This window comes from Aedes aegypti, chromosome 3 (assembly GCF_002204515.2).
Source record: "Aedes aegypti strain LVP_AGWG chromosome 3, AaegL5.0 Primary Assembly, whole genome shotgun sequence".
NCBI classification, from domain to species: Eukaryota; Metazoa; Arthropoda; class Insecta; order Diptera; family Culicidae; genus Aedes; species Aedes aegypti.
In genome coordinates, this window is record NC_035109.1 from 26,447,696 (window position 1) to 26,458,739 (window position 11,044).

General features: G+C 38.9%; 1 protein-coding gene across 2 annotated transcripts in view; it reads left to right on the forward strand.

The window, feature by feature from the left end:
- LOC110673981 (sodium-coupled monocarboxylate transporter 2) overlaps positions 1-10,263 on the forward strand; it is a 47,004-nt gene extending 36,741 nt beyond the window's left edge. For both annotated transcript variants that reach the window (XM_021848903.1, XM_021848902.1), the window contains exons 2-6: positions 3,433-3,592; positions 3,660-4,000; positions 4,073-4,432; positions 9,226-9,888; positions 9,948-10,263. In XM_021848903.1, the coding sequence (XP_021704595.1) occupies positions 3,433-3,592; positions 3,660-4,000; positions 4,073-4,432; positions 9,226-9,888; positions 9,948-10,044 (1,621 nt within the window). In that variant the 3' untranslated portion in view covers positions 10,045-10,263. The remainder of the gene's footprint in view (positions 1-3,432; positions 3,593-3,659; positions 4,001-4,072; positions 4,433-9,225; positions 9,889-9,947) is intronic.
- Positions 10,264-11,044: the final 781 nt, after the last annotated feature.

Consider the following 11,044-nt stretch of genomic DNA (forward strand, 5'->3'; position numbering starts at 1 on the left):
TCATAAGATTAAAACACACTGGAATCATGATATCATGAGTCATAATCTTGTTTTTGGATTCTGATTTCTACCCGTGTAGTTTTGAACTGCTTTGAACCTTCCATAAGCGCGAGTAGAGATCAATGGGTACACTAAACCTACCTTTGAGGAAAAACCGTTTTGAAATTTTCCAGCCATAGCCACTCCGTACAAATTGTATGAGAGCCAAGAAGCAAACCAATCTTCTATAAATTATGTCTTTTTCAAACTGTAAAATGATTTAAAAATTCCATTGGAAAGCATCGAAACAGTACAATATGTTAGTGCAATATATTATAATTCAATATAACTAAATTTGAAATATATCAAATTTATGTTGGATTCCCTTACTTTTCGACGTATTTATTCTGTACAATTCAAAAAATATGTACACAGCATTTTTTTTTATTTTTCAATTTCGATTATGTTTAGATTTGTGTAAAAGAATACCAAACCAAAAACTTTTAGAAAAAAAAAAACAAAAACTGAAGCTCTCAAATCGAAAACAGTAGGTCAAATATGCTGCACGCTTTAGAAAAACCTAATAATCATTTGAATTTAAAACTAAAGTTAGAACGTCTTTATCGGTTTGTAATAATTCTTAAATGTTCAATAATAACTATTTTAGACGCATTTTGTGGGGGCGGTGGCCATGGCTCCCTTGGACCCCCCGTAAATACGGCCCTGAATGAATCCATGAAGAGCTCCCTGGGAAAAATGAGGGACATATTTAAAAGAATTCCCAATTATCTGAGGAATTCAAACTTCTAATATAAATACCAGAAGAAAAATCATCAAATAAATTTCAGAAAGTATATTTGAAATAAATAAAACAAAGAATCCCTGAAGCTAGTGGCAAAGGAATACTTAGGGAAAACACGGGATTTCTTGGCCAACGGTACGCCAAGAAATCCTTCAAATGGTTTTCAGAGGGCTCCTCAATGGAATTTGTGATTAAAACCTTGATAAATTCCTAGAATGATTTCTGTAGGAGTTCTTGAATAAACCTTGAGAAAATCCGGGTATACATTTTTGGATTTCCTGTGCCAATTTCAATTAAAAAACAATTAATGAATTTACAATCACATAGGAACGCCAGATAGATTATTGCTCGCAATAATATTGTGTATTTCTTTCAAAAATTATTAGGAAAATCCTACTGGCATTGCTTAGAATATTCTGTATAGTTTCTAATGAAAGTGCCGGAAAAAGTTCCCTGGATTTTTTGCTTATGTTTATTCCGAAGAAATAAAGAATTTCTGCAAAAAATCCTGAAAGAATTCCAAAATTAATAATTGGAAATATTTTCTCGTTTTTTTTTCAACGTTATCTTAAAGGAATCTCTGGATACGTTTAATAAAAAATAATAATAAATCCATGGCATAATTTAATATAAATTACCAGGAGAATGTTCTAAGAAATGCCCTGATGAGTTATTCAAGGTCACTTGAGAATAAGTTTGGATGATTTTTGGTAGGTATTTTTGTATGATTTAAAAAATAAAATCTGAAAAATGTAGATATACATTCAAAGTTTAAAAATAATTAAAATTTGTAAAATTAACTTTTTGTGTTTTATCTGTTTTACTCAAGTTTCTGCCCTTAATATTTTTTCGCTCAGTCCGTAGTGGTCTTGGATTTAAAAGAAAATAATATTTGCATCTGCCTAAATAGTCGACTTGAAGTCGTAAGCTTTCTCATTCTACAAAATTCATGCTTTTGAGAATATCTCAAACATTTAAATTTGAACAAAATGTATACCTTTAGCATTTAACTCATGTTTATACTATCTGTCAAATTTTTAAAATGAGTGACAATGAGAATGGTTAATATCGTAAGAAAATATTTCACCAAAATTTCACCAATGTTTCAAATTTCTGGAGGCCCACAAACTTGGGTAGATTTGATTGGAAATCAGAATTCATGAAGTATTATATAAATATAAATAATTATGAATTCAAAGCCGTAATTGGACTCAACATCTTCAACATAGGTATTTGAGCCTACTTAAGTATCTGCATCAGGGCCCCGTTTAGCTATTAGAAGACTCGTGCTATCGATTGAACTACAACAAGGGAAATAACTTACAATGCAAATATTCGTGGAGGTCCCTAAAATGTGGGATAGATTTAGGGTGGGCTGAGGGCTCCGGTAGGACCGTGACTGTGGGCCCCACATTTTAGGGGCCCCCAGTCACCCCGGAGCCCTCAGCCCACTCACTCTAAATCTATCTCTAAAATATTAAAAGTCAGGGATAATCAAGGGGCCCCTGAACATCGCAGATCCAAGTCTGCTTGTCATGCTAATTTTTTTGGATCTTATAAATTGCCAGTTTCTCAAAGCTATGTCGAACTTTTAATGCTATAAGATATCCGTACTGCAATTTTGGGGTCCCTAGAAGCTCGGGGCCCGGTGCGGACCGCACCCACCGCACCCCCCTAGCTACGCTACTGCTGTTTATTGAACTATAGAGCTCATTATGATGATTTATTCTTTTTTTTTTTTTTAAAGTGAGCTGTTCTTCGAATTTCAACTTTGAAATTCATTTCAATTACATTTTAACTGTTACAGATCCCTATTCTTTTAATTTTCGGCCAAACGGCATTCGGCCAAATGGCATTCGGCCAAATGAACATTTCAGTCAAACGGCATTCGGTCAAATGGCGTTCGTCCAAATGACCCGGAACCGTTTTATTGATGTCTACGTGAAGTTTAAACTATGATTTATCATTTTTTTAGTGATTTCGCATGCGAATAAGGACTACAACTTTTATTTAAGATATAGTGTTGATAAAACTATACGATCAAAATTAGATTTTATCGATTTTATCAACAAGCCTACAGTTTCCATACAAAATTCTTTGTTTCTCTTATACGGAAAAATACAATACCTTTCTAGATAATCAAAAAACAACTTTTAAGCATCAAAAGTATTGTGAACTTTATTGGTAACTACTATTTAACATATAAAGTTTGAATCATGTGACAAATTAAACAAATAAATCGTCATACAAGCTGGCAAACTTGCATGCAAGTTTTCTGAAATCGTAAAATTTTCAACAGCCAATATCTCACGAACTAGACGTGCTATGATATTTTTGAAAACGGCAATGGAATCAGAAATCGTAAATTGAGTAAATAGTGTTTTTTTGTTACTTGAGACAAACAAGTATTTCATTGAGTTCCCTGGTCATAGAGTATAATCGTACCTGCCTCATGATATACAAATGCGATATTAGCAACATTGACAAAGAAAGCTCTCAGTTAATAACTGTGTAAGTGCTCATTGAACACCAAAGCTGAGAAACAGGCTTTGTCCCAGTGAGGACGCAATACCCAGAAAAAAGAAGACACTCACTAAGCAAAGTTTTCTAGCAGCCTCAAATTGATCACTTAATATTACTTATCTTTCCAGTCAACTGTCGGGCGTATCCATCATGTCCGTACCGGCCGAGATGTACTCGTACGGAGCGCAGTACTGGATAATAGCGCCCACCATGATCGTCATCGTGATGATCATCAACTACATCTTCGTGCCGGTATTCTACAACAACCAGATAACCAACTGCTACCAGGTTAGTATCCCAAAATAAAAACTACCGCTAACCATGTGCACTGAATTCATGAAACTTTGTCTTACAGTACCTGGAGGATCGCTTCAGTCCGGCCGTGAAGAAGTTCGTCACGTTCACCTACGTGCTGAACATCTATCTGATTCTGCCGATCTTCATATTCATCCCGTCGTTGGCGTTCGCCCAGGTCACCGGCACCAACATCCACCTGATCAACGGGATCGTGTGTTGCGTGTGCATCTTCTACACCATGCTCGGCGGGATCAAGGCCGTCGTGTGGACGGATGTGGTTCAGGGCGTGATTATGTTCGCATCCTGCTTCCTTGTGGTGGCGGTTGGCGTCATCAAGATCGGCGGATTCGGTGAAGTTTTTACGCGTGCAGCAGCCGGCGATCGGTTGAACGTTTTCGAGTAAGACGAAATGGCCTAGGTCAGTTTGAAACTCTAATCTAATTTCGCTTTCCCTTTCTTCGGGGCTATCAGCATGACCTTTGACGCAACGACGCGGCAAACATTCTGGACGGCAAGCATTGGCAATGTATTTCTGTGGACCGGGTACTTGGGACTGAACCAGAGCTGTGTCCAGCGAATGGTGGCGGTGCCGAGCATTCGTCATGCACGCAGTGCATTGTGGATTTTCTGCGCCGGATTCATCATCATAACCAGCTTGAACTGCTTCACGGGGATTGTGATTTTTGCGAAATACTTCGACTGTGACCCGATCAAGGTCAATCTGGTGCAGAAGGCCGATAAGCTGCTGCCGTTCTACGTCCAGGATGTCGTCGGTAATCTGAAAGGAATGCCCGGAGTGTTCATCTCGTGCGTTTTCAGCGCTGGTCTGAGGTTAGTCTTGAGCGTTTCTAACTTTTCGATTAAGTTATTCTAGGCCACCATCTGCACATATCGTTAGAATTATAATTTTTGTCGCAGTTTGGTAGAATATGCTAAAACATAAAGGGGACCATATTGGTTAACTCAAATTGGTGGACTCTACGGCCAGCAATCTAAATGGTTTGCAAAAACGCCCATTTTTTTTATAAATCTTAGGTACACTTCACATGATTAGGCATCCGTCCTGATTTAGCAGGTCATGTCCTGATTTTCAGCTTTTTTCGTATTAAATTGTTTAACAAATCCGGTGAGTTTTGCACATTTTGCCGAATATACATGAAATGTCCTGATTTCCTTAACTGATCAGATGGTATCCCTATTCCCTATACGTGATATATTGTCTCGTTTTGTCAGTACACCCGATTAGGTTTTTGCACGGGGGATGCGTACCGTGCAAAAATAGTTTTCAGTTCAAAATTTCAAAAACCTTGCAAAAAAGTAACATCATTTCTCGAAGTTCCATGATAAAAATAGGATTTGGCGGAAAAAATGTATGGAAACTTTTTTTGCCGTGTAAAAAAATCCGTGCAAAAACAGAATCGGGTGTAATGCAGTAAACGCTGCTGATACAAACCGATACCAAACAATTCTCTCCCGAAACAGCTTTTGCGTTATGCAATAAGATTTTTACAAATCTTGCTCATTTATATTTCCAATAAATTGGAAATAAAGCAATGAAATTATTACTTACCGTTGCCTCTATTCGTCGTATGCATTTTCATATCGGTCGCAATCAGTTTACAGATTTGTCTTACAACTAATGGTTTAAGGGCAACTTCACCGGTGGTCCAATTTTTGGTCCAAATTTATACCAAAAATGGACCTGACAAAATTAAATAGACCAAACCGCACGCGCATGCACCGATTGTTATATTTTTTTTTCGACCCATTTCGAATGTGATCAACAAAAACAAACAAATAGCGAATTAAACAGTAAATCTAAAGGAATACACGGATGAACTGCAAAGGAATTCCCTGATGAATCTTGATAGAACTCGCGGCGGAGCTTCGAAAGATTTTCCGGCATAGTTCCGAAGGTATTCTCGGTGGAGCTTCGGAGACTTTTCCGGAAGAACTGCTAAGAAATTTTCGGTGGAGCTCCAAATGAACTTCTGGGAATAGCTGAAGTAACTCCTCGGACGAATTTTCTAGAGAAACTATGAAGAAGCTACTGGAGGAACTCCCGAGGAAATGCTGGAGGAACCATGCAGAAAATATGAGGGAATGACCGGTGGAGCTCCGAAGGATATCCCGGAGGAACTATGAAGGAATTTCTGGAAGATATCTAAAAAAAATTCTAGAGTAACTTCATAAGGGAAATCCGGAGGAGGAATTTTTGGAAGTAAGAAATTTCTGGAGAATTTCAGGAAACTCTGAAGAAATTTTACGAGAAACTCGTGAGAAATTCCCGGAGGAACTTTGGAGGATTTCTTGGAGAAACTTTGGAGAATGTCCCGGAGGAAATCTAGGGGAACTCTCCGTGTAAGTCCAGCAGAGTTCCTAATGGATTTCCAGAGGATTACCGAGGAATTTCAGGAGGTTTTCTCGTTTCATTTTGTATGGGGAAAGGCATCTAACTTCATATTTCTCATAGATGACAGCATTAATCGAAAAAAATATTTGGTAGGCGTGATAGCCATCCGCATTGCGCACAACCGGTACCAAATTTTTTTTTCCAAAATAGTTCCCAATTTTCAGAAATAATTCGTTAGATGCATTATGCCATACAAATATTTTTCGCGTTACTTTGTAGTGATTTTTCGTGCATTGACACTAGCGCATGTGCGTTACTATGTGGTAAGTAGCGAATAAGGCCATGCATGTAACCCATTCCAGGTGGAGCTCCAAAGGAATTTCTGGCGGAGGTTCCAGTGGAGCTCGAAAGGAATTCCCGGTGGTGCCGTCCAGAAATTCCTCGGGCGATTTTCCCCAAAAACTCCTCTCGGATTTACTATAGGAATTTCTCATGGGATTTCCAACAGTAATTCCTCCGGAGATTCCGTTCAGGATTTTCTCTGAGGATTTCCGGAAATTTATTAAAAAAAAAAACATCGAAGAAACTTCTTCAGAATTTTTCTACAGATTTCCTCCGGGAATTTCTAAGAGGATTTTCGATAGCAATTCATTCGGGGAATTGGTTCAGGATGTTTCCTGAGGATTTCGCCAAGAAGTTCATTAAGAAATTCCTGAGGATTTTCTTTTCTCCTAAAATTTCTTCAGGAATTCCTCCGGTGATATCCCCAGAAGCTGCTCCGGGAATTTTCTCCAGAAATTTCTCAGTGGATTGTCAATTATTACTCTAGAGATTTCATCCAGAAATTCCTCAGGGAATTCTATCCAGAAATTTTTCCGAGGTTTTCCGAAAGAAGCACCTCCGAGGATTTTCTCCCGCAACTCCTCCTGGAATTTCCTTCAGGAACTCTTCTGGGAATTCCGTCCAGGAACTCCTCTGGCGATCTGCTCTAGGTATTCCTCCCGAGATTTTCTCCAGAAATTTCTCTGGAGATTTTTTCCAAGAATTCTTTTGGGGATTTCCCCCAAGAACTCCTCCAGGAATTTTAAGGGGATTTACAACCGCAATTGGGTCCTAAAATTTTTAATGAAATCATGTTGAGCATGTTACTGCAACCAATTTAGCAATTTTTCCCGCTCAAATAACGGGTATATCACGTTTAAACTTTAATTTTAAAATTGTGTGCATTAATGAACCTTGACACTTTTGCTCATGTTTGACATTCGCTTAGTCGACAAAAACACCGCAGGGGTTTTAGTTTCAACACCGGGATTGTTCCTATCTGACATTTTGGAAGGGACACGAAAAATAAAATACACCCAAAATTTGAGTCAAAGGGTGTGACAAAATCTAAAAAAAAACATCAAAAAAAAGATTTTTGGACTTAAACCAACGGAAAACATTAGAAAATTAAGTAAACATGTGTTTTTGGCCTAAACTTAAGCGTTTGGCGCTGAAATTGGGACAGGGCTTTAGGACCCTATTCCTCCGAGGATTTCCATCAGAAATACTTCTGAAGATTTCGTCCGGAAATTTCTCCGGAGATATCATCCAGGAATTGCGAAACTTTGCGATTTGCTCCAAAAAATCCTCCGTAGTCCGCAGCTGACAAGAAAAGCGCTTAAAAAATCTGCTTTTTAACCAAAGTTATTTTGATAGCTGATCTCCAAGGAGCGAATAAGGTGAAACATTTCGGAATTCAAAGATGGCCGTCACAATGGCCGACTTGTGCCTCTACTCACGTTTTAAAAGGCACTAAACTGAAGAAATAGTTGGAAAACGTTATTGATCTTCTTATTCGAAGCTTTCTGCTAGTACACAAAGCCATGAATAAAAAGTGCACTGTAGTTGGATGCTTTCTTCACGAGATTTGTGCCTTTAAAGTATTAGTGCAATCTTAGAAATTGATTCCAAACTGGTTTACCTTATGGTGCGCACGGAAAATGACAGCTCTTTTTGATTTGTACGGCAGGCGTTACCGACGATACGAAATTGACTCTACTTGTTAGGGCTGAGTATTGACATCCCAAGTAGAGCGGTTAAGTACAATTTGTTGCTAATTATCAACAATAAAAATAATCTCATGGTTGAACACAAGTAACCAGTAGTTTAAATTGTATCTAGAACTAATAACTTGTTTTTGAAATAGTTGTAAGTTAAGAAATGAATTCGTCATATACATATTGTTTTTTTTTTCTGAATGTAGAATTAAAAAAGGTAATAACCTTGCTCTACATGTATTGGTATGGAAAAAAATAAATAAATAAATAAATAATTACCAAGGTAACAGCTGATTCAGTATAAGCGAACTGCCACTATTTTCCTTGCGGAATAATCGAGCGGAACATTTTTCCGTGCGGCAAAATGACAGCTCCATTTGATTAGCACGGTAGGCGTTATGAAACGTTACGGACATTCGCTCTACTTTCCTACTGGATATTGTCGGCGCGGTAAAAAGTTAGTATCGTTACTCGCCGAAGTTGGATTTTTCTCAAAATCTATACGAGATACCAAACTTCGGAAGTGGTGCATTCGATTCGCATCCGGATGCGCTTTACTTCCTAAGTAGGGTATCTGGCATGAAAACCGAGAAAAATCCATTTTCGGCGAACTGCATTGTCTTACGATTGACCGAACTTACAATATTGTAAGTTCGGTCAATCGATAGAAATTGCAGTTCGTCAGCAAATCACAGCTGGATAGCTGCTTACTCAGTTTTTTTCTCAGCTTTCTGATGATGTTCTCAGAATTATCGTATACCGCATCGTATATCAATGTACAATCAAAATCATATATCTAGATAAACTTTATCGGAATCATTTATGAACAAGGCTGGTAAGAAGGTATCGGGACAAACATTTTATTAGAATTCAAAATGAGCGATGCACTTCCGGTAAAAACCGTTTTTCGGACGAAAATCAAGATGGCGATCAAATTAAAAATGGCCGCCAATTGTTTTAGCTTCAAATGAAAACTACATCTTTCCTCTATACAATGCCACTATGTCTTCTAGGTGTTCTAAAGTAAATATGAAAAACGGAAAACATATCCCGTGTAAAAAAAACCTAAGACTTACCGTACAAGAGTTTCACCAATTTTTGTGAACCACCACTAAAATTTTAAGATATACCGAACTGCGACTTAAAATAGGACTCCTAACGATATGTGCCGAAGGCGGCGGTTTCAGTGAGCATTTCCATTACGAGCTAACACTGAACTATCTTTTCAACAGTACTATGTCAGCCAACCTGAACTCTCTAGCCGGAATCATCTACGAAGACTACATAAGGCCGTTTAAGTTGTTCAAACACACCGATGCGTCGGCCAACCTCACCATGAAGGTACTGATCCTGTTCAGTGGCCTCTACTGTATCGTGATGGGTCTAGTGGTGGAACAGTTCGGCCACATCCTGCAGATGGTGGTCACCATTGCCAGTGTGACGCAGGGCGCAGTCATGGGCATCTTCTGCCTGGGAATGCTGTGGCCTTGGGCGAACAAGCACGGTGCCCTCTGGGGTTCGGCTGCCAGCGTCATAGGAATGTCGTGGATCATTGCAGGGGCACAGTTTGCCATTAAAAATGGCGAGCTCAGTTACCCTCCGAAACCCACCAGCGTGGAGGGCTGTGCAGAGTATGGCTTCAACGTGACTCAGTCGGTTCTAGTGCAATCGATGAACGACGTCAGTGACAACGGGTTCTCCATCTACAAAATGTCTTTCGTGTGGTACTCGACTGTTGGAACGTTCCTGGTGTTCCTCGTCGGAATACCCGTCAGTTACCTAACTGGCTCGCAAGATCTGAGTAAAATGCATGCCAAGCTAATCTCACCGGTGGTTCACCGATGGCTACCCAAGGAAGTGACCAAGAGCGAATTGGTTCTGAAAACTAGTGCCGTGTAAGAATTCGAACATACCTCTGAAATACGTTTAACTAACTAATTTTAATCATTTCCAGAAATCCCGACGATGTGCACATCAAAGAATGGGTTTTTACTCCAGCCGAAGAGCAGAAGCGTAAAGTGTTACGTGAATCCAATGAACATGTCTTGTAGAACATGGCACCATCGAAACTTGTCCCATGTAGGACGAATAATAGTTAATGCTAAAATCTATGATTTTGATGTATTTATGTAAGTTACATACTCAAGTTTTTGAACATGTTTATATTTTAAGGTTTCAACAAACGCATCGCAATCGGTATTTTCGCAGATGGCATACAAAAATAGCTTCAATAAATAACATAAATCGAGTGATTTATTTTTTATGTGGAATTCTAGTTTTGTTTTCAATGTGGGAATTAATAGAACGGAGCAGTTGACCTCGAGGATCCGGAAGATGGACGTCAGTGGCGTCCAGCGCTTTTGTGAGAGCATCGCGACTATGTTTTTTCGTATGGATGATCAGGACTCCATCTCCAATATTCATTGACGATTTTGTGAAGAATAAACATTGCTTTTAATAAAAACAAATACTGATCTCGTTGCAAAACAAAAAGTTGCACTGTATGGCTGAAAAAATCTCATTTAACACCCGTTATTAGCAAGCTCATGCTCCCTGAGCTTAATGGAGACCCTGTTTTTAAAACTATGTTCATTGTTTATAACATAACAACAGAGGAGTGAAATATAGTGACTCATTCTCATTTTCGTACGGGACACTGTTTCCACATCAAATAGGTTTAAAACTATTAAATAATTTACGGACTTCGATATAGAGTAGTGTTTGATCCTTCGACCTTGACGCTTGCTCCTGCGGGGGCGGGTGATGAGGGCAGGATCAAACATGTCGCGCGTCGGTAGTGAAGCAGTGAAAAAGTGATCGGTTCGTTAGTAGTAACAACAGAGGAGTGAAATATAGTGACTCATTCTCATTTTCGTACGGGACACTGTTTCCACATCAAATAGGTTTAAAACTATTAAATAATTTACGGACTTCGATATAGAGTAGTGTTTGATCCTTCGACCTTGACGTTTGCTCCTGCGGGGACGGGAGATGAGGGCAGGATCAAACTTGTCGCGCGTCGTTCGCTCAGAGAAATGAAAAAGCGCCGTT